General features: G+C 35.9%; 1 protein-coding gene and 1 pseudogene across 1 annotated transcript in view; one reads left to right on the top strand and one right to left on the bottom strand.

Annotated features, from left to right (window-relative positions):
- ADAMTS19 (ADAM metallopeptidase with thrombospondin type 1 motif 19) overlaps nt 1-24,817 on the top strand; it is a 272,346-nt gene that overhangs the window by 157,021 nt on the left and 90,508 nt on the right. The window contains exons 12-15 of the mRNA XM_049787377.1: nt 3,483-3,613; nt 5,264-5,436; nt 16,569-16,696; nt 22,147-22,267. Of these exons, the coding sequence (XP_049643334.1) occupies nt 3,483-3,613; nt 5,264-5,436; nt 16,569-16,696; nt 22,147-22,267 (553 nt within the window). The remainder of the gene's footprint in view (nt 1-3,482; nt 3,614-5,263; nt 5,437-16,568; nt 16,697-22,146; nt 22,268-24,817) is intronic.
- LOC126027769 (60S ribosomal protein L7-like) lies at nt 9,905-10,767 on the bottom strand (annotated as a pseudogene).

The following is a 24,817-nucleotide window of genomic DNA, read 5'->3' as shown; positions in this document are numbered from 1 at the left end:
TGCAAATAAATGTGTTTTTATAGGTCAAAGCAAAATGCTCATCAGAAGTCACAATTTTATTTCCCTTTAATTGTGCTAATAGTATTCTTTTAGTGGTTCTATATAATGTTTTGTGTTGAAATAATTAATGAAATTCTCAGTTTCACATGCCTATGGGGCCCTCAAAACCCATCTGTTCCAGCAGTTGTAGATATATCAAAATTGTTTGTACAATTGAGTGCCTTCTGTAGTGCTAAAATCTTTGAGGGCTTGGAGCTTTTCAGTTCACACTGTTTATTCAATAAATCAGAAAGCAAAAAAACAAATAAGTAAACAAATCCTAGAATTTCTCCAGTCATGTTAATCTAGCTATCCAACTAGTTCTTTACAGAGTACATAACATAACTTATTCTGAGAATGTGCCCACTAAATTTATGATTCAAAATGACTGGGATAGCAGAAATTTTTGTTCTTCCTCATAGGCAGCATTTTCCAAATTAAAAGCAGGCTGTTTTCTTATTTCTCTTATTTTAAATACTGTCATCTTTATTTCTATGTTTTACATTTACATTTAACAAAGATCGAAGACTTGATAAAAGATTGGGTTAAAACCAAGAAAGGTTCTTAGAGTATGTGTTAAGAACTGGGGAATGTACAAATTTACTTGAATTTATGACAGTTATGGAGGGTTTTACATAATAGATTTTATTTTTCTAAGTGGAGGTTCTCAGTCACCATTATTAGTTAAAATGAATGAAGATCCTAATATCTTTGCAACCATATGTTTGCAGATACAGAGAGTTTATTACCCTCTCAGTCAATGTTTTTTAACATTATAAGGATCCTCTTTTGTTGCTTTCATTACTTTTGTGTATATGCTCACATAGAAACCTGAGAGAATAGGAATGTACTCTATTAGGTCAGATATGTCTCAGAAAGTATTTTTATCAAGTATTTCCTTAGAAATTATACAAATTAGGTTCAATTCTCGGATGACTTTTTTCTTTTTAGTTGATAAGCCATTTATATTTTTTGAGGCTAAAAAGTATAGATAAAACAAAATACACCAGTAGAACATTGGTGAAAAGCATCATAAGCATTATAAACCTAGTAGAATATATTTGATTGCTTGATTATGCAGAACATTTAACTCTTCCCTCTGTGTTGAAGCACAGCTCCACATATAAAACACAAAATAGATTTGTTATAATTTTATACAGAAATCTAGTTATCTTCAAAGTGGGATCCCCAAATAAACGTCACTGATGTCAACTAAATTGGCTTGCATAACCTGTTTCATTTCTCATCATTTCCCAGATATGGTCTGGTTTAAATGGTGTGCAGGTTTAGGCCCCAGTTTCTTCCAGTATATATTTAGTCGGAGCAGTACACATATTTAGTTAGAGATGTAACCTGGAAAAAATAAACACATCCATGTAGGCCCAAACAATACAGACAGTTGAAGCCAGGCAGCTGTCAGTTTGGATTGTTTTTCCATGAATGGCATGACATTGTTAAAATTGTCAAACCAATAAGTTGTTGAAAGATTTTTTCAAAGTCTGTCGACCTCCTTTTTTTTTTTTTTTCAATTTCCAGACTTCAGACAAAATGGTAATATTTTACTAACAATCAGCATATTCAACGACTGAGCTATTGAGCGTTGTTTTCCTTATGAAAACTAGATTTAAAACTACTTGAATATAATTTAAAATTAATATAATAATATATAATAAAAATATAATTAAAAATTGGAGAAAAATCTACAAGATTTGTCCAGTAAAATTAAAACTGAGATAGAACAAATTTATGTAATCAAGTTTTCTAAATTTTCAAAAACATTTATTCATAAACAAAACATAATTTGTATAAAATATCATTAAATATCTGAATGAACAGAAATGTATTTATTTTTCTGCAGTCTCATTAATAAAATGATTCACATAATTTCCAGTAGTTATATTAGTATCACAGTTAACTTTGACTAGATCCTTACATTAAGTTTAACACTTCATCCAACCCCAGATAAATATATTTCCATTAAGAGCAGAAAAGGGAAATATATTTAGTTTTTTATAAATTTCTGGGAGAATCATTTAACTTAACTTATCATTATAGAATTGTTAATCTAAATGTTCTTGATATCATTATTTCCAATTTTTTTTTGGGGGGGGCACACTGGCAGTGCTCAGAGGTTACTTCTGACTGCACTCAGGAATCATTCCCCGCAAGCTCAGGGGACCATATAGAATGTCAGGGATGGAAACCTGGTCAGCAACATGCAAGAAAAACAAACACCCTACCCATTGTGCTATCACTCTGGACCCCAGGATGATTTTTCAGTTAGATTTTTCTTTAATATATTTGCTGTGATCATATAACTATTTTTTTTTCAAAAATAAGAAATTCTGATAATGTGTCCACCAGGATCTGTACCCATTCATGGGTGAGACAGAATTTCTTACCCTGCTCTTGTTTGAAGTCAATAGAAAAGTAAATATTAAAGGGGGAAGTACACTCCCCCCCCCCCCTCTCTCTCTCTCTCTCTCTCTCGGGCTTTGGGTCACACCTGGTGACTCTCAGGGGTTACTCCTGGCTATGAGCTCAGAAATCGTTCTTGGCTTTTGGGGACCATATGGGATGCTTGGGATGGAACCCAAGTCCATCCTGGGTCAGCTATGTACAAGGCAAACGCTCTACAACTGTGCTATCGCTCCGGCCCCACCTTTCTCTTCTTTACAATTATTTTTCTCAGTTAACAGATACAAAATACTTTACAGACTATTTGGATTGAAATAACAAAATTGCAAAGAATTTAATTGTCCAGGTATTTCAATAACTAACTTTCAAGAAAGGAAATTTGCCTTCATATTATTGCTCAAATGTTATGGAAGTTATTTTAGAAAAAAAGTCCAAATACATAAAGGGAAGTGATAAAATTTCATGTATTTCAAATTATAATAAAACAAACCCAAATATACATGCAATATATATTAAATTTATATGTACATATTTACACATAACCATGTTAAATATAAAATTGAAATGTCAGTGTCGCCCTAATTATAGAAAGGTATATATTTCTTCTTTTTTACTCTCCTCTATATCTCTCTTGTTTGTCCCTTTTAAATTTCTATCACTCTTAGAATGTATGCACATTTCTTTTCTTCCCATGATACCCATACCATCATGTCTTTGGGTCAAGACCAAGTAAACTCCATACCTTCTCTTCATGACAAGTGTATGTTCTGGGGATTGGAATACCCACATTGAGGCACTGGTTTCCGTGCCTCATACTGAGTGACCTGACTAAAGTGCAGGCTGGACTGTATCATAGAGCACCATGACAATTAGTAAACACCAATTTGCTTTTGTTCTCTTTAACTTACACTCATAAGGTGTCGTGTAGCTATGACTAATGACCATCCCAATGATTCATTAGGGCAGTGAATGATTTTTTCCATAGTTCCCTGATTTGTTCACCTAAGATCTGACTTTTGGAATAGTGGTGTAAGGCTGGAGAATGTAGCAAGAAGACTTCATCTCCTGAACAAGTGGCTGGAGAGTGGAGTATGTGGAGCCCCTGTAGCCGGACCTGCAGTTCTGGGATCAGCAGTCGAGAGCGCAAATGTCCTGGGTACTTGTTTCTTCAATTTTGATTTATAAATGTTTCATAGGTTAATTATGTTAGAAAGCCAGTGGATCTCTCAGACCTAATCCACTTGGGAAAATAAGTCCTTCAAATTACTGTAAGTTTAAAAAAAGAAAAAGAAAACCCTTATTAGAAGAAAATAAGATCAGACCTTTAAAGAAGGACCAGCTTTAGTAAAATGGCTCAAAGGACTACAATGCAGGCTATGTGGGAGCCTTGGATTTGATTCCCAGAATCCTTAGTCCTTCATGGTCCTTTGAATAGTTACAGATGAACTTTACAACACTCACAACTTTACAAAACTTTAGGAATATCCCTAAAACCCAAAATAATTTAAAAGTAGTAGCCAATATAACCAACAAACAAAAAATAGCCAATATGGAGTTAAAGACATAATACTGAGGTTGAAGTGCTGACCTTTCTGCCAATGTGGAACTAAAGAGATAACACAGAGTTTAAAGTGCCACAAAGTTTCTTAAATACATAAAATAAAATTTGAATAAAAGAGTTTGGAGAAAAGGTATAAAGACAATCTAAGGAAAAGTACTAGATATTTGGTAATATCTGCATTAAAGCTTATATATAGTTTAAGGACGTATTCCTGAAATGGTGTCATAATGTAAAGCTGTATTAGATCAATACATTTAGGGGAGGAAGAGTTGTGCCACACCTGGCTGTGTGCAGGACTTGCTCCTAATTCTGCGCTCACATATCACTCTTGGCAGTGATCAGGGCACATGATGTTAGGCATATATGAGAAACCCACTCTACTTCTTTTATTTTATAGAAATATCTTTGTATTGAGGTAACATTACTTTTTGACACTATACATCCTTACCCCTTTAAAGCATATGATGTTACTAGTTATGTCCTCCATAATATTAATTTTATATGCTCTAATACAAGGTGTGTGCCCAATGGGTCAGTGACCTTATAAGAATGTGGTCTCGAGGCCATACACAGTATTGCTCAAAGATCACTCCTGGAGAGACTTAGGGGATTATATGTGGTACCAGGTACTGAACTGGGATCAGCTGTATGTGAGGCAAGCACCTTAACTGCAGTACCATCCCTCTAGCTAAATTTTAATGACTGTCTAAAATTTCCAGAAGAATCTAAGAACTAGATGTTAATAAAATTGCAGCCTTGGGGCTGGAGAGGTGGCGCTAGAGGTAAGGCATCTGCCTTGCAAGCACTAGCTTAGGACAGACTGCGGTTCCATCCCCTGGCATCCCATATGGTCCCCCCAAGCCAGGAATGATTTCTGATATTTCTGAGCGCATAGCCAAGAGTATAACCCCTGAGCGTCAAATGGGTGTGGCCCAAACAAACAAACAAAAAAACAAAACATTGCAGCTTTTCTGTTTTGTCCTAAGCCTCTTCCATAACTCTAATTTATCATTTACACAAGTTGTCTTTTTTCCCTCTCACATAAATGAAGTTAAATTTATCAAAATTTTTTAAATGCAGTTTAAAATATGGATTTTCTACTATAAGTTATTTAACGTATCAACGTTTTCAAAAGTAAATTTAATGTAAATACCTACATCTTACTAGTATAATGACTTTTAAGATTTTTAGATAATTATTTACTTAATGAAAACCAAGACTGATTATTTGTTCTCTCTTTTCTAGGCTAGATACTGAAGCCAGGGATTGTAATGGTCCCAGGAAACAGTACAGGATATGTGAGAATCCACCTTGTCCTGCAGGTTTGCCTGGATTCAGAGACTGGCAATGTCAGGCTTATAGTGTTAGAACTTCATATTCAAAATCTGTACTTCAGTGGCAAGCTGTCATGGATGAAGGTATGTCCAAGCAGACATCACCAAGTTCATTTGGTAGAAGTCAAGATGTACAAAGCATTGGTAGCAGCAAACAATCCTAGTTTACAGATTATATTTGAAACATCTAAGATTACTATGTCTTTCACCTTTCATGATAACTCACAAACATATGGCATAAAATGTATTTGAAAGTATTGAGTTGGGGGCCGGAGAGATAGCATGGAGGTAAGGCATTTGCCTTTCATTCAGAAGGTCAGTGGTTTGACTCCCAGCATCCCATATGGTCCCCTGAGCCTGCCAGGAGCGATTTCTGAGCATAGAGCCAGGGTGTGACCCAAAAACAAAAAAAACAAAACAACAACAACAACAACAAAAAAAAGAAAATAAAGTATTGAGATGTCTCAGAAAGAAGATGAATATTTTTCTGAGGTGAAGTGTGGGGCTAAACAGGATGTGTCAAGGGGATAAAAGGTACCAATGATTGTTTATAAAACAAATAACTCATAAAACTTATGAGAATAGTTATGACAATAGTTATTAACTCTGTTTAGAATATTTGAAAGTTGCTGAGTAAATCTTTAAATTTCTTAGAAGAAATGAATCATAACTATATGTGATTAAAACTAGACATAGTGATTAACTAGACATAGTGTGATCATTTCATGTATATGCACATCTCAAATCATGTTGTAGAACTGAAAGAAATGCAAAGTATGGCAGTTATATTGCAATTAAAAACTTAACCTTAAAATTGCTAAGCATTCATGAATTCAACTAAAACTAAAAAGTGATTAAATCAAATATTTGTGGAGATGTGGAGAAGATAAATCTTAAATTCACTGTTGCTGGGAATGTTAATGGAGCAATTAATCTGAACATTTATTTGTCAGTTTCTTAAGCAACTAAAGACACAAATGAAAAACACGGTCCTTGGCATTTGTCTCAGAAAAAAATGTATGAAAATACTGTGCAAATGTTCATTGACAGTTTATTGTTTTAATATTAAACATTCTTTATAACCCAAAGAATCTTAATAGCTGAATGTTGAACAAATATGTCTATCTATGAAATAGTCTTTTTTTTGGGGGGGGCCCACAACCGGCAATGCTCAGGAGTTAGTCCTGGCTCTGCACTAAGCAATCGCTCCTGGCAGATTTGGAGGACCATATTGAATGCCAGGGATTGAATTCAGGTCCATTCTGGGTCATCTGTGTGCAAGGCAAACACCCTATCACGGTGTTATCGCTCCAGCCCTCCTATCTATGAAACATTCTGACACAATTATTGATAAATGCAATGGTATGATGGATTTTACAGTCTTTGATTTTATGGGAAATAAAGCCCAGCACAATTTTATATATATAATGCTTGAAATATCATAACTAAATATTAAAACTGATAGATTTGTGGTTGCTAGGGGATAGAGATGGTGGTGGAGAGAAGGATGGGTATAACAATAAATGGGGAAACTTGATGATAGATTTGTTTAGTATTTTGACTGTGGTGGAGTATATAAAGTCTATACATGTGTTAATATAGCATATAAGTATGGAGTCAGAGGGATAGAACAGCCAGTAGGGGCCCCGAGTCTGGTAGGAGCAAATTTTTTGCACAGAGTCAGGAGTAATCCCTGAGTACCTCCAGGTATGAGCCCAAAACAAAACAAAACAACAACAACAAAATAGCATAGAAATATAAGCACACCCCAGGCACCAATTTTACTTTTATGAGTTTATATGGTAGTGGTCTTACCGTGTACTCTGGCAAAATAGATGTAACCCAGTGGAAACACAAGATCTCATTATTTTTGTAGTTTTCTCCAAATCATTATTTCAGGCTCAGCATTTTAAGACACTTATCTGCTACCTTATTACTTAATAATAATACTTGCTCATGAGCTGGAGTTATTAAAATTACCATAGATCCTCTTAGTTGATTGTGATCTCTACATTCTCTGTTGTTTCTGTCCATTCATATGATAGCCTCCGATGCTTCAATAGCACTACTTGTAAAAGTTTAAATTCCACTGCTTCTCAGTTTTAATACTCTATCTGATAAAAAACCCTCCTCTTATTGTGAGCATTTAGACAGTTATGAATGGTATTAGTTAAGCAACAGGACAGCTTGTTCCACTGCATGCTGGGAAGATGAAAAAGCAGCCATCAGGTTGCTGTAAAACACATAAATTCAAGCTTTCTATGCCAGCGTTTCAACTGCTTTGTACCTTGTAGCAAAATTTTATTTCTTTCAAAGTCCAGTGAAATCTCTCCAACTGTGCTATGGAAGCTTTCTCCATTTTCCTTTTTCAACTATCTTATTGACTATTCTATTTTTCTCAGGTACTTAATCTTTCTTTGCTAAATCATTCACATTCCATTTTAAACATTTCTCAAACTCTCTAACTATAAAATATAAACATTTCCTCATGATCCTCCTTCAACAAATGCATTTGCACTTTCCTCCCTTGGAAAATATTCTGCACAGAAGAGTGCACTACCAGGATTCCACAGATAAATCACATTGATGTTCTCAAGGATTTTTATGGAAACTAAACCTGATAAATGGTTTCTACCCCTCTTCTAACTTGACTCTCAAGGCATTAAATTGATTGCCCACCACTTGTTTTTTCCAGATGTGTGTGTTCTTTTTATCCAGGATACAATACTGTTCTAGATTTCCTGTTTATTCTGCTGTGTTCTCTTGCCTGTTCCAGATGCTTTTAGGCTTTGGCTTTATGTTTTGTTTTGTTTCATTTTGGTTTTAGAAGATTTTGTCTATTTTCACAACTTCTATTATACAAAATGCTCCTGAATTTATGTCTTTAGTTTTATTCTTTGAACTTCAAAGTTGTATGTACACCTTTCTACCTGTTTTTTTTCTACTTGGACATCTGCACATTTAAGGTTAATCTCGTAATATTTTTGTTTTTTGGGGGGCCACACCATCTCATCCACAACTTCATTCTCTTGTGTTGTTGTCTCTTTAGGTAACTAACTGGCTTTATTTGTCTGCCTCAAGCATGTAATGCTGCCTTTCTCCAGGAGTTCTTAAACACAGTTACCCAAATTGCAATGAACCATCAGCACAACCTTATTGACATAACATTCTCAAATTAGTTATGAAAAACACATAAGAAAATGATAAGTTCAGAAGAGATAGCACAGCGATAGGGCATTTGCCTTGCATGTGGCTGACCTGGTAGAGTCCCGGTTCAATTCCCATCATTCCATATGGTTCCCCAGCCTGCCAGGGGCGATTTCTGAATGCAGAGCCAGGAGTGACCCCGAGCACCGCTGGGTGTGGCCCAAAAACCAACCAACCAACCAACCAATCAATCAATCAATAAAGTTTAATATAAAAGAAAGAAAATGGTAAGTTCATCTTTTCAAAGCTTGGACACAGAACCTTGAAGTTGTTTTTGTTTCTGACTTCAGTCCCCAGCACTAGCAAAATAAAGATAAATGCAGTCATATATAATATTGCTCCATTCACTGAGAAAGAAGTATAGAAGTCTTCTATTGGCCTTGAAGTGCTAGTTAGCTACCTTTTACCCTTAACTTCCTTGATTCCTATTCTCTACCACATGCTTCCACCAGCACCAATCTCTGCTCTGTTTAGGACAAGTAAGGTACTTTGTTGTCTTGGGGTTTTGGAAGCTGTTCTTTCAGTTAAAAAAGCACTTTCCCAGGACACCCGGGTGACTCATTTTCTCATCATCTTTGGGTTTTATCTGTCAAGTCAGTGTGTTGCATATACTGTTTTGTAATACTTCATAAAAGTAGAACTTATCATCTACCATAATACTTATGCTTTGTTTCTTAATAAAAAATTATTTACCCTCTTAAAAAAGTTAGAAGAGCAGTGTTCATTGTCATATCTCAGAGGTGTCTCTATCTTTAGGATCACTAGCATCTCTAAACAAAATAGATACTTAATGAGTATCAGGCAGATGAATGATATTTGCTTTTGTTTTTGATCCATACCTGGTTATGTTCAGGAGTTACTCTTGACTCTGTACTTAAGAATTACTCCTGGTGGTGCTTGGAGGATAATACAGGTGACAGGTATCATGTGCAAGCAAACACTTGACCTGCTGTACTATTGTTTGAACCACTGGAAGATTTACCTTGTGGGAGTCTACAGATAATTCATCCTGGTCCTTCTTTCTCTCTTCTAATATAACATGCTCTTAGATAGTGTCATTCTTTCCTAGGTATTGTTTATATTTTCTAGGATAAAGGAGCATACTGTTTATCATTAAATTTCTGTGAACTCTGTGTCCTAAACATCCTAAAACTTTTTTCATCTATCACAGATGTTTTTTTCTTTTAAACCTCCTTCTACCATTCATATCTAGTCAAAGTAGAAAATAGAAAGTAGGGGCCAGAGCTGTGGCACAAGTCGTAAGGCATCTGCCTTACGCATGCTAGCCTAACACAAACCACAGTTTAATCCTTGGGGTCCCATATGGTCCCCCAAGCCAGTACTATTTCTTTTTTTTTCCAATTTGAAAGCAATTGTTTATTAATTGACCAGATTACAAAAATAATGTAGGTACCTTAGTTCATCCGTCTAATCAGCCGGTTGATCTGGTCTTCCCTGTTGCCAGCATCTCCACCTTCTACAAAATGGGTGGTCTTTTTCTTCATCCCACCTCGAGGAGAAGATAACTTAAAGGGCCAGAGGAAGTTGTTTGCCTCTGTGAAGCATTTTCCAACAGTGTAGATCTCCTGAATCAGATCCTCCATGCAAACAATGCCATATTTACCAAGAGTTCTGGCAATCAATGCATTATCTGTTAGGGCAATTCGCTTCTTGTGGATTTTGCCATAACCACGCTTATAGATCAACTCATTTACTGACTTCAGGTTTGGATACCCCCATGCAATATAGGGTTCTACAATCCTCAGCATGTTAATTGAAGCCTTGTTGAGCTTAACAAAGGTGCCATTGAAGATCTGGCGAAGGCGAAGAAGTTGCAGCACCTTTCGGACTTTAGGGCTCACACCATTGATACCTCTGATCCTGATGACAAAAGCCAATTTGGGTTCAGCAGGAACGTAAAAGTTGCCAGCTTTTCTTGCCATCCTAGCCATCCGAATCTCTGTCCTGTACATCTGTCTATTCTCCTTATGATAATGCTTAGCTTTTTCATAGATCAGCTTTCTCCTTGCCTTTCGAAGCATCTTTTGGGCAAACTTCTTTCTCAGGCGCTTAATCTTCAGCTCTGCAAAATTCTTGCGCTTTTCTTCAAGGTTTCTGGAACATCAGGAAGCTTCTTTTTCTTCTCTAATTTTGCTGCTGCTGGCTTAGCAGGAGCCTTCTTTTTCTTGTTTTCTGCGCCCTCCATGGTTCCAGTCGGAAAAGAGCACCAGTACTATTTCTGAGTGCATAGCCAGGAGTAACCTCTGAGCATCGCCGGGTGTGGTCCAAAAATAAAAAAATAAAAAAAAGAGGAAACAACAGAAAAAAAAGAAAAATAGAAAGTACCTAAAATAGAAAATCCTGCTCTTGTTTTTACTGTTTATTTGTTTTTATTTGGGGGGCCATACCCAGTGACGCTCAGGGGCTACTCCTGGCTTGGAGAACCATATGGGACGCCGGGGGATTAAACCCCGATTCGTCCCAGGCTAGCCATGGCAAGGCAGATGCCTTATGCTCTGCATCACTGCTCCAGCCCCTTGTTTTTACTGTTTTAATGTTCCTAATGCTTCTCTTCCCATACTCTCACAAAGAAAGGCATCATGATCCATGTAATTACCAAGAAAATTCTTGGTATTTACTTTCAGCGTGTTTGTGACAAGACTGTCACCTGACATGGATTCATGTTTATTAATGACAATACTATCTATGACTAGGATTCCTCAAATAGTTTCCTCACTAATTTATTTCAACCTCCTCCAGTCTTTAATGTTAGCTGGAAATCTGTTTTTGTTTGATTGCTTTTGGGCTACTCCTAGTGGTTTCCAGGGGGTTACTCCTGGGTCTAGACTGAGAAATCATTCCAAGTGGGCTTGAGGGATCATATGGGATGCCAGAGATCAAACCACAGTTGGCTGCATGCAAGGCAAACACTTTACTCCCTGGTAACATTCCTCCAATTCCACTGTGGCAATCTTTGAGGTCCTTCAAGGCTGGCCTCAGTGATGCTAGGGACCAGGTGCCATAACCCCTACAATATCTCTCTTCACCCTACAAGCAATATATTTGTCAAGATATAGTCGGAGTGACTGTTCAAATCATAAAAACCATCATTTGATTATTTGAGAGCTAATCCTACCTCTGCTGCATTGTAGGTGACAATGCAATTTGATAATAATAGTTTCATTTGAAACATGTTTAATCATATAGAAATAAGAAATGGGAACCACAGGGCCAAAGCGATAGCACTGGAGGTGTTTGCCTTGCTTGTAACTGACTTGGGATTGATCCCCAGAATCCCATATGGTTCATCAAGCCTGCCAAAAGTTATTTCTGAGTGCAGAGCTAGGAGTATCCCTTGATCACTACTGAGTGTGGCCCAAGAAACAAAAACAAACAAACAAACAAACAAAAAAAAGAAGAGCAGAATAAAAAAAAAGAAAAGAAGAAAAGTAATGGAAGCCAGAATTCTTCAAAGATATAAACAAAAATTTGAATAACTTGGGAATTACAATGAAAGGAGTTCTCAACTCATAAAGTGATGTTTATCACCAAAATAATAATAATAATAATAATTAATAATACATAGTATATACTTATAGAAGAAGTATAGATAAAGTATTTCCAGGTGAGTTTTTATCATCATGTATTACAAAGTATGGTGAATGACATACATAATAGTCTCTAGTGTTATAGAATTAAAATGCATAATTATTTTAAAAAATCCCAATAGCTAAGAACAAATGACATATTAAAATGCAAACAATTCTGTTATTTTATGTAGCATGTGAACTTATTTTTAGAAAAGTTAAATGGAGAATGTCAATGCATTAGCAAGTGCTTTTATAGGAAAAAAAAAGCATGGCTTTAACATTCAGGTATTTCATATACTCTACTACAATTTGGCAGAAATCCATGTTTAATGCATATTTTGGAAAGGATTGGTCTCTTAAATCAAGACAAAGCCTGTCAGCCAGTACTGGCATGTAACATAGATCTTATAATGTCACAATCTCAAGGGCAAACTCTAAGAAGCAAGATTGATATCAGTAATACTTGTCAACCATAAGACTAAGCAAAATTAGTTGACAATATGTTGTAAAATGAGAAATACAAAGAACTTTTTCAACTTGAATGCTTTCTTGGAACATGTATATAATTTTATAAAGTGACCCTTTTTAATTTTACTTGTTTGTCTAGTTTGTTGTTTGAGTGAAAACTGAGTGAATAGAATTATATCTACATAGAGAGAAGTATGCAAATAGGGGCATTATTATATATACATACACATCATTATTAAGGTCTTTTCATTATAGCAGCTGTTTTTAGCTCTAAAAATATGGCATAGTAAGAAGTGACTGAATAAACATAACCTACTTTGGGGTGTGAGAGCACTCTAAAATACCTTATTGCAATTTATAATGCCATTTTATGTGCTTTTTGTTTGGGGCTGGCAGTGCTCAGCGGTTACTCCTGGCTTGGCACTAAGAAATTATTCCTGGCAGTGCTTGGGGAATTATATGAGATGCTGAGGGTCAAACCCAGGTCAGTTGCATGCAAGGTAAAAACGCTACCCATTTTATTATTACACCTGCCCCATAATGTCATCTTAAAGGGAAATTTCAAAACCATGCATATGAAATGCCAATTTTCAAATCCCAGAATTGTTCAGTGCTACTTCTGCAAACTGTTTGAAATGGTCGATACTAAAGGCTCCTTAAACTGTCTTTTTCTCTTTACAAAGTAATACTCTGTTCCATGTCTATGGCTGGTATTTGGTATTTATTGAATATTATCATCAAAATGAAGCTTTACTGAAGACAATAGACTATTTTCCATTAATCTAAATTAGCTTAATAAACAGTAACATGTCTGTTTGGTGTCAAGCCAATGGAGTAGTAATGTAGCATGGAAATCTCTCTGAAGTTTATGATTTGAATAATTCTACTACTGGTATTACCAACTCTGGCAGATTCTTTGCAGGATGCTTAAGAATATGGACAACACTTAAAGAATACTTTGTAGAGTCTGGAACCATAGCACAGCGGTAGGGCAGTAGGGCATTTGCCTACCGGGGACAGACCCAGCTTCTAATCAGGGTTCAATTTCCGGCATCCCATATGGTCCCTCGAAACTGCCAGGAGCTATTTCTTAGCGCAGAGCCAAGAGTAACTCGTGAGTGCTGCCCAGTGTGGCCCCAAAACAAAAAGAATACTTTGTACTGCTTTGAGTTAATAGTCAAAAATGTTTCAATTCCAGCAGTCCATATTGCCTAATGAAGTACCAAAGAGCTTGCCAGTCCCTGAAGAATATATATTTTTTGTTTGTTTTGTTTGTGTTTGTGTTTGTTTGGAGACCACATCCCAGCAGTGCTGAAGTTCCTCCTGGCTCTGAGCTCAGAAAATACTCTTGGTATATCTTGGGGGATGTGGAATGCCAGGGATCGAACCTGGGTTGGCCACATGCAATGCAAATACCCTAACTGCTGTGCTATTATTCTGGAACCCTTGAAGAATGTTTTCATTAGAACAGTGGTGATCAATTTAGCTAATATAACACTGACTTTCTAAGTAAGCAGGACATGATAGTGCAAACTATAACACTTTAGCAAAGTGCATACTAATGGATGAACATATTCATGAGATGGTATTGCCTTTCTAGACATCTTGCAGTGCCTAGTAAACTTGCTTATGTTGGATTTTTTCTTGTTCAATTTAGTCATTTTTAAGTTAGAAGGAGCTAAATCAATAATATAGTGTAGTATGTGTGCCTGTCACACAGCCGACTTGGCCTCAATCCACAGCATCCCATATGGTACCCTGAGCATCTCCAGGTATACTTCCTGAGTAGAGAACTGGAGCAATCCCTGAGAATTACTGGGTGTGGCCCTAAAACCTTTCAAAAAGTTAGAAAATGCCAAAGGCATGAATGGGATTAAAAATCATTTAGAGTATTGAAAATTATATGGAGATATTAAAAGCTTTGTGAAGATGTGGGACATCTTCAATAGATATTAAATAGCTGTAAGAAATAAAACAATCATGTAATTCACTTCAGATGCATAAAACTGGAAGATATGTTAAATGAATTAGAAGGATAAATGCAGGGTAATATCACTTATATGTATTTAGAATAACTGCATGAAGAAATGCAATGACTTTAGTGGGGTTTGCCAAGAACACTCTAGGCCCCAGAATATGGAAAAGGAAAATAATTGAGCGGAGGAGGAGAAGGATACATCAAAATGACAGGGGATAAAGGCTAAAAGGGGTCACAGGTGCATTGGTGGTATTAAGAAAAAACAGAATTGAATATCCAAACCAGAGTAAACAATAATGAAATTAGAGGCCCAAACTTTAACAACAAAATTTAAAGAAGTTCTTGTTATAAGGGCAGACTGGGACTGGGGGTGGTGGCGTGGACTCTGGTAACATTGGTAGAAGGAAATTGACCTGGTGGCCGGAATGGTCTATAACATTGTATGCCTGGAACTCAACTATGAATAACTTTGTAAATAACAATTACTTAAATAAAAAAATTAAAAATAAATATAAAAGCTTCATGAATAAGGTACATCTTAAAGTAGCACAATTCTCATAAAGGAAACTTATTCAAAGCAATAATTGGTTATGGGGATTCAATTGAATTTTCAGGAAGAGTGACTTCTTTGTGTTGTGGGAAAGTAATAATAGTGATTGATAGTGATTGCTGCTTTTTTTTTTTATTGATTTTTGGTTTTTGGGCCCACCCAGTGTTGCTCAGGGATTACTCCTGGCTATATGCTCAAAAATCACTCCTGACTTAGGGGACCATTATGGGTCACCGGGGGATCAAACCATGGTCAGTCCTAGGCTAGCCTGCACAAGACAGATGCCTTACCGCTTGCACCACTGCTCTAACCTTTTTTTAATATTTTTTTTGTTGTAGTGATTAATGCATTTTTTTTTTAGAAACTTGAAAGATCTATTTAGTTTAATGTTTGCTCTGGAGTCACACCCAGTGGTGCTTGGTGGCTACTCTCTTAGCTTGATACTAGGGATAGGATGGTTACTTGGCAGTGCCCAAGAGGCCATGTGTTGTTGGGGATCCATTGTGGAGTTCTGCTCAATCTTTTAGCTAAATCTCCAGTCCTGGAGACATATTACTTATAAAAGGGGTCAACATTCATTAGATATCAGTATGTTTCCAAACACCCTCTTATTTACTTCTCAGAACTCTCTAGTATTATCTGTCTTAGCATTGCATTACTTGATTATCAAATTAGATATTTTTACTTAACAACTGGAAAATAAAGCTTGCAAAAATTATTTATATCCTAAATAGTTAATATATTGCATGTATATTTATAACTATATCCACACATATTTTAAATATATATCTATATTTAATATATAGCATATATTCATAAATATGTATTAATATATAGTATGTACCGTATTTTCCGGCGTATAAGAAACAAAAAAAATGTCAACCGAAAATCGGGGGTCGTCTTATACACCGAGTATATCCCGAAAAATATTTCAATATGCCGCTAAATGAAAATTGTCTGAATATTGCCACAAAACGAATTTTCCAACTCGATCCTGCACCAATCACTGCAAGGCTGCTCGGACCTCCTCTCTAGCTCAGCCAATCCAAGCAGGCTTTTGGTGCATGCCAATTAGATGATGTTCTGGACCCGAATCTACACTGTCAAAAGCCTGCTCAGATTGGCCAGAGTCAGAGAGGAAGTCTATGACAGTAGAACCTTTGAACCTTTGCTTGTTGTGATTGGCTCACTGTGGGACATACAGTTGCAGCACAGGAATGTTCTGTCTGATTCAGTGAATATAGGCCTAAACCTATGTTTTAACTGCAAAATTAGGGGGTCGTCTTATATACCCAGTCATCTTACACACCAGCAAATACAGTATTAATAAATATATAACATTTATATTTATAACAATATATATCCCATATTTTATAGAGAGATATATTTATTTCTCACTTCACTTTCTCCTATTCATCTATAGAAAAACCATGTGCCTTGTTTTGCTCTCCTGTTGGAAAAGAACAACCTATACTTCTATCAGAAAAGGTGATGGATGGAACTTCTTGTGGATCTCAGAGATCAGATATTTGTGCAAATGGTCGGTGCCAGGTAAGATATTTTACAGACACAATTTTCATGCTCAGGGCATATTATCTGACTATTGAGTAAGTTTATTCTGGTGAAGCTTTGAACTAAGATTCAAAAGATGTCAATGTAACAAATTGTGGTTTTAAGCAAATTTGACCTACATTGAAACTCAATTTTTTTCTCTCTATAATAAGTTGTTTTTTGTGGGGAGGGGGGGCCACACCTGGCTTTGTCCTCAGAAATCACTCCTGGCTTGGGGGACCATATGGGATGCCGGGAGATCTAACCGCAGTTCATCCTAGGCTAGCGCTTGCAAGGCAGACACACCTTACCTCTAGCTCTACCGCTCTGGCCTCTCTATAATGAGTTTTAAGTGAATGATCTATAGTAATCTGCAATTGGTTGTGAGAATCTGATATTTTTAATTTGTAATATACATATTATAACTGTAAGTAATAATACTGATGAAATTGTCAACATATTCAAAACCAAAACTTAAAGCACTTCAGCAGTCCATGTCTTATGTCTAAGATGGGGCAAAATCTGTAAACTCAGTTTTTGCTGAGTTTATTCTGAAAATAATTTCAACACTTAAAGCAGTAATTTTTTGATGGAAAAATTGTTTCTTATAACAAAAATAATTTGATTTTCTTTTATATATATAATTTGTCTCTATCTATGATTTATAATATGTTCTCCAATTAATTTATTTTTTGAAAAGTAGAAAAATCTACTGGTTTTTGGAAAGATAAGACTAGAAACCAGAAGTTGCTAGTCATAGTTCTACAGCTGTCTTATCGACCTTCTCTGAGAGAAAAATGTATCAGAAATTGAATTCCAAGTGCTTTCTTAAGATTTTTATCAAAGAAAGAGCAGGATTGAACACGGGGAAAAATTAAACTGTGATTACAAGACCTGTGCTGACACTGGTGGAAAGCACTGAAGCTGGGATAGTAGAGAAACAGTGGTTCCAACTGGAGGAGAAAATTAAGGCCTTTCTCTGGAGCATCTACTTGAGTTTAGATTCACATATTCCCTGGAGAGAAGAGGTGATCTTGTTAAAGACAGTTTTCTTCAGGCTCAGCAGTTCTAAAAAGAACTGGCATCTCTTTCTCATCAGCTGATTTATGGAAGAGGAAGGGAGATTATTCTTCATTTAACAAACAAGCATCTAAGTGTGTCAACACTGAATCTCTGTCAGCCCAGAGCAAACTGTCTATGGACAAATCCTTAGCAATCTATGAGTCAACCCACTAATTTGTGAAATGATGTCATTACACTGGAACATAACAGATACCAGTTTCAATTGTGCAAAACACACATTTTTATTCACTGTACTTTTTGAGGATTTGACAAAATGTTTGCTTTTCCTCAGAAATTTCTGACTTATGTATGAAACCCCTCGGGCACATCCATATCATATTTGAAAACCATGAGATTTAGATCAACTAATATTTGGTCCAAAATATCTTTGCAGACTTCCAGATAACATTATGAAATTTTCCCAGCTCTGAAATTTTTTGTTCCCAACATGTTAGAAAGTTTAAAGCATAGAATCATGTGATTAGGGGCCGGTGAGGTGGTGCTAGAGGTAAGGTGTCTGCCTGGCAAGCGCTAGCCAAGGAAGGACTGCGGTTCGATCCCCCTGGCGTCCCATATGGTCCCCCAAGCCAAGGGCAATTTCTGAGCGCTTAGCTAGGAGTAACCCCTGAGCATCAAATGGGTGTGGCCCTAAAAACAAAACAAACAAAAAAATAATCATGTGATTAATTGGCATAAGAAACAATCTTAATATTAAATATTACTTAGCTTTATTTTCAATTAAATATGTCAGTAAACTTAAATGTAAATCTTTGTCTATAAAACTATTGCAGGTACATATCTGTACATATTTGGTTGTCAGAACCACATGTTATACAATTTAAGCTTTTAACTTCATTTTACCATTTTACATAAATCTGTCAGATTAGTATTGTGAATGAATTTAATTTTCAAAAGGAATTATTTTTCTTCTGGCATATGCCAAATGCAATAGCCTTGAACTGCTATGCTTTTCACTTAACAGTGTCATGGAAGCCAGATCTTTTATAGAGATCCTAACTAGACATTAAAATTCTAGTAACAGCAACAAAAATTCTGCACCAGTGTTAAGTAAATGTGAAGACTATAATTAAATTAAAGTTCTATGAAATGGATTGTGATCTCTGACAACTTCGAATACTTTAAAAAGTTCTGGCATTTTAACCAAAATGTTTTGTTCAAACTTTAAATATAATTAAAACCATGCTCGTTCACCCCCTGTGGACAATCCTTTCTATATATTGTGTTTGGCAGATTAGAGCATTTTATTTCATCATGAGATATATAGCAAAGGAGCCAAATATAGAATTCTAAACATCTTCAATGAATTGAGAAGAATAATTGAAAATAATGTTTAAGGAAGGATTGAAGGAGGACTTCATTCCAGTTGTAAAATAGTTACAGGGATGTAAGACATGATGGCTATAGCGATTAATTCTGTAATATGCATTTGAAAGTTGCTAAGAGGGCCCGGAGAGATAGCACAGCAGCGTTTGCCTTGCAAGCAGCCGATCCAGGACCTAAGGTGGTTGGTTCGAATCCCGGTGTCCCATATGGTCCCCTGTGCCTACCAGGAGCTATTTCTGAGCAGACAGCCAGGAGTAACCCCTGAGCACTGCCTGGTGTGGCCCAACCAAAAAAAAAAAAAAAAAAAAAAAAGAAAGAAAGTTGCTAAGAGAGTGGGTGTTTCAAGTTTTCGTCACCAGGAAAATAATGTTTATGGTGGATATTAACCAGTGTGTTGATCATTTTAAGACATCTAAAAATGTAAGTAGTTTATTACGATAGTCTTGAATCCAATATAATGTTAGAAATCAATTAAACCTCAGTTAACGGGAAGAAAAGTAATTTAACAGTTTTCTACTGGAAACTCCACTTGGCTCTATCACCATCATGAAATAAGATAAAGAAAGCATGTTTCCTCATTGGTAACATTGGTCTACAACACGACCGTGGCATGAGGGCACCTCATTGTAGTTCAGCCTCAACTTTTGGAATCATAGGACACTATCTGGATCACTAAGAAAAATTGCAAAACCTTTTCATTTGATGCTAACCAGACATGATTATATATTTATGTCTGATCCTAACTTTTCTTTGTTTCCAAGACTAAATATCCCAATTACTGCAGTTTAAAAAGTAAGAGAATTAGCGCATACACATTTGTTTACAATTTAACTACTTCTCTCTCACACATACTCTCTCTCTCTCCCTCTCTTCTCTTTCTCTCTTCCTCTTTCTGCTCTTCCTCTGTGTACTCTGATTATTTACTTCCATAATATCCTTAGGGATGGAGTAACGAAAGTGCTTTCACTACCATTCTAATCTCTTCTCTTGTATTTTTTTCCAGTAATATTTTTGGTAGCTAAAGAAAATATATACATTTTCCTAACTCTAGGAATTCCCAGCTTTTATTCTCCACTCCTGCTGAGTGAACTCTTCCCCTGCCTTTGTTGCATTTTGAATATTTCCTGTGGTGGCTACCTCTTTCATCCAAACACATTCTCTTCATTTCTCTCTGTATAAACTTTGACTTGCAGATCAGAAAGGAATGCCCAGGAAGGCATTGTTTTGTCTAACTATAGGACACCAATAGCAATACTCCCACACTCCCTGAACCTGAGAAAACAGAGAAAAAAAGATGTTATATTATTCAGGTTTAATGCAGGTTTTTGCTGTGCCAGGTACATTCATTCTTCAGCTGAACTTTGTTATCTGTTAATTTCCTCCACATTAAAAGATCCTGTTTTCCTATTATGTGTTTAAGAGTTTCTTTAAAATAATTGTGTAACTGGTTATAATTTGTATAAGTTATATCAATGATTATGATCAATTGTATGATCTTATCTTGTTTGTTTTTTTTGTTTGTTTATTTTTTGGTACATCTGCGATACTCAGGGGTTATTTCTTTATTTTTTTCTTTCTTTCTTTTTTCTTTTTTTTTTTTTTTTTTGGTTTTTGGGCCACACACGGCGGTGCTCAGGGGTTACTCCTGGCTGTCTGCTCAGAAATAGCTCCTGGCAGGTACGGGGGACCATGTGGGACACACCGGGATTCGAACCTTTGGTCCTGGATCGGCTGCTTGCAAGGCAAATGCCGCTGTGCTATCTCTCTGGGCCCTCAGGAGTTATTTCTAACTCTGCACTCAGGAGGTATTCCTGGTAATGCTGAGGAGGACCATATTGAATGCCAAAGATTGAACCAAGGTTGTCCATATGCAATATCAGTACCCTTCCCTCCGTACATTGTTCTGGCCCCTGATTTTCCCATTTGTTTCTAATAGTATCAACAGATTAAATACTGCTCTTTGAGTATGAACAATTTTGTAAAATTGGGCCATGTTTTGTGAGTATCAAAGGATAAGTAATATATTTATTTTGTAAGAGCTTCTGATTTAGTTTTAGAAGGTTCATTTTAAGAGAATTCTGTGAAGGGAGGCACAGCTGGCTGTGCAGAGTTTTCTCCTTGCTTTTTATTTAAGGATCACTCCTGTCAGGCTTGAGGGACAATAAGGGGTGCTGGAGAATGAACCTATGTTGGAAGCATGCAAGGCAAATATTTTACCCATGATACTATCTCTCCCACCCCCATTTTAACAGAATTTTTAAGAGAGCCAATAAAAATGAACCCATTATCTTTCATATTTCCTTATAGCTGCCATGGGATATGAGTGATTCTAATATTCCTGTGCTGAATGCCAAAGAAAATGGGATAGAGTTTATTTGTGGACTGCCATGAAAATAAACATATATGGGGGGATTTAAAAAAAACTAGTATTTATATTGCAACCACTTTAGAAGCAAACTCATCCATATAATGAACTGTATGTTGAGTTGAATGGATTAACTTAATCATGTTATATTTAATTGAAATATGATTTCTCTTGAGATATATATGAATTGCATTTAGTTCAATATTTTTACAATTTGCCTGTAACTACAATTTGTTTTTAATATAAGAAAAATGGAAAAATAATGCAGTATGAGACTTAAGGCATTTGCCTTGAATGCAGCTAACCCCAGTAATGCATGTGATCCCCCAAACACCACCAAGAGTAACCCTAAAACACTGAATCAGGAGTAGCCTCTGTGTATTACCAATGTGCTCTAAATCCAACAATGTGGTCTAAATAATCTCATCACTACCCTGCTATATTTGATTATTTGATAATGTTTGAAAAGAATTTGCTGCATTCATTTGCAATAGAGAATATGGAATTTTACTAATCTTAAGTAGTATATCTATTAATATATTTTACTAACATTGAGTCTAGCTATGAAATAGAGACTTAAAGTATCTACATTAGTGGCCAGAAAAGAAAATGACAAAAGCAAAAATGCTGACTTTGTGACAGCATGTCTCAATAATGTATTATCATTCTTTTATTGCAGAAGGTTGGTTGTGATGGTTTATTAGGTTCTCTGGCAAGAGAAGACCACTGTGGAGTATGCAATGGCAATGGAAAATCATGCAGAATCATTAAAGGAGATTTTAATCACACCAGAGGAGCAGGTATTTTTTATTTTATTTTATCTTATTTTATTTTATTTTATTTAAGCACCATGGTTTACAAGGTTATCCATAGTTGAGATTTAGACATACAATATTCTAGCACAGAATCCAGCAACAGTGTCAACTACGCTTCACCAACATTCCCAGGGTCCCTTCCCTAGCCCCCTACACCCAGCCTGCAATCTGGCCAGGCACATTTTTAAATTTGGTTGCTAAAGTTTGGAACTCATGACTTGAGTGTTGTTGACTCTGTGACTTGGATAGTTAGCTTCTTCATTCCTTAACGGCACCTATGTACTTTAACCCCTTAATTCCTGCCCTTTTGTTGCTTCTCTTGATTTCCTTCAGGTCTAAGTGATTATTTATTTTTAGAAGTTAAAATCCAAACAACTTTTGAGGAGAGAGATCACTGAGAATAGAAGTCACTCTTCTGATTCAATTGAAGTTTCTTGCCATAGTTATTGGACACTTTTTTATGATGACATATAAATATGTGATAAAGGCTAGAAATTCTAACAAGTCCACTTCCCAATAATTAAAATATGATGTCATCTGCAGAGCATTTAATAGCATTTAATAAGTTGGAGCAGCAAGGGAATAATCAAATTTGTATTGGTAATATTATCAGTTTCTACAGATCATTTTCTTTATGACAAAATATAGTGTTTAACAGAATATAATGATTTATAACAGCCTGCAGAAACAAGAGAGTATTAATCTTCAGGTTTTCAAATTTCTTTTCTTTTTCTTCTTTTTCTTCCACTCTCTTTTTCTTATTGTTTTTACTAAACTCAAAAGAAATACACTTCTATACAAAGGAAATACACTTTTTGTAATATACTATAGAGTGGTGTTGCATAATGAAAAACCTATAAAGGAAATACAACAGGATAGCCTACTGTTCCAGATTATTTTTTTTTTTTTTTTTTGTGGTTTTTGGGTCACACCCGGCAGTGCTCAGGGGTTACTCCTGGCTCCATGCTCAGAAATTGCTCCTGGCAGGCACAGGGGACCATATGGGATGCTGGGATTCGAACCGATGACCTCTTGCATGAAAGGCAAACGCTTTACCTCCATGCTATCTCTCCAGCCCCCTGTTCCAGATTATTAAAAGTAGGAAGTCTTTCTTGTTTCGTTCATTCATCTGTCAGAACTAACATTCAGGAGAAAAGAGGATGAAATAACTCTCAACAATCTATCTGTTTTTCATTTATAAATGTTACACACTAAAAGTGGTTTCATCCATACTGAAAAATAATTCACATAAGCTAAGTGCTTTTTACCCAGAAAATGCTCTATAGTTAGATTCACAAGCCTATTTGGGAGAAATCATTTTTGTCAAGGTCAGGGAACCATACGGGTTTCTGGGGAGAGAATCTAGGTCAGCTGCATTCAAGGTAAGTGCCCTACTACTGTACTATCTCTCTAGCCCTGCCTGAGTGTCTCTTGAATCCGCCTATTATTTAATTCTATTCTCATCATCATTAGGATATTTCTGTTACAAATATCACCACTTTATAGTTTAAAAAAATTGTTTTGGTTTTGGTTTTGGGCCACACCCATTGACGCTCAGAGGTTACTCATGGCTATGAGCTCAGAAATCGCCGCTGGCTTGGGGACCCATATGGGATGTGGCGGGGATCTAAAGGCAGTCCATCGTAGGCTAACATGCACAAGGCAAACACCATAGGCCCTGCTCCACAGCTCTGGCCCTCAAATTTCTATATTGCCCACAAGACCAAAATATGTTACTACTTTAATAAAATACTAAAAATGTAGTAAAGTACTAAAATAGATATTCTATTTACATATTTAATTTAAATTTAATTTAATATTTAATAAGTTTACTAATTGAGTTGGGCCACACCCAGCAGTATTCAGGGGTTACTCTTGATTCTACACCCAGGAATTATTCCTGGTAAACTCAGGGGACCATCTAGGATTCCAGGAATTAAACGCAGGTTGGCTGCATATATGGCAAATGCCCTACCTGCTATATTATCATTCTAGCTTTCATGCACAGCTTCTTGAAGTTGATAGTAACCTCTTGTTAGGTTCCCACAAAATTAAAGATGAATGAGCTTAAAGTTTTCAGCAGCTTAAAAATAAAGAAACCTCTGGATAAATTGTAGAACCAAATCTCAGTTTTCAAAGCTGTGAAAAAAGAAATCTCATAGGTAATACAAGTAAAAATATGTCAGAACTCATTTAGAAAAGTCTTGTTTCCTTGTAGCTGACTCACAGGTGTTGCACTACCAACTAACATTTATATTCAGAATAAGCTTTTCTGTCTGATTATGTTGAGAGAGGTTTTTATAACACAGAAGTTCAAAAAGATGAAAAATTGAGGAGCTTCACCTATACCATAATTTTTTGAAGTACACTTTGGTCTTATTTAATATGCATGGCAATAGTTCTCTGAAGAATATTAATGCATATTCAAGACTGATGTCTTTAATTATAGTCATCTTCATTTCTCATTAACCTTATAAGACCAAAATATTAATAATACAATTAGATGCTTTTCATTCTGACTGAATTTGGATGATC

Source organism: Suncus etruscus, chromosome 14 (genome assembly GCF_024139225.1).
Source record: "Suncus etruscus isolate mSunEtr1 chromosome 14, mSunEtr1.pri.cur, whole genome shotgun sequence".
NCBI lineage: Eukaryota > Metazoa > Chordata > Mammalia > Eulipotyphla > Soricidae > Suncus > Suncus etruscus.
This window is presented reverse-complemented; position numbering and strand designations above follow the sequence as displayed.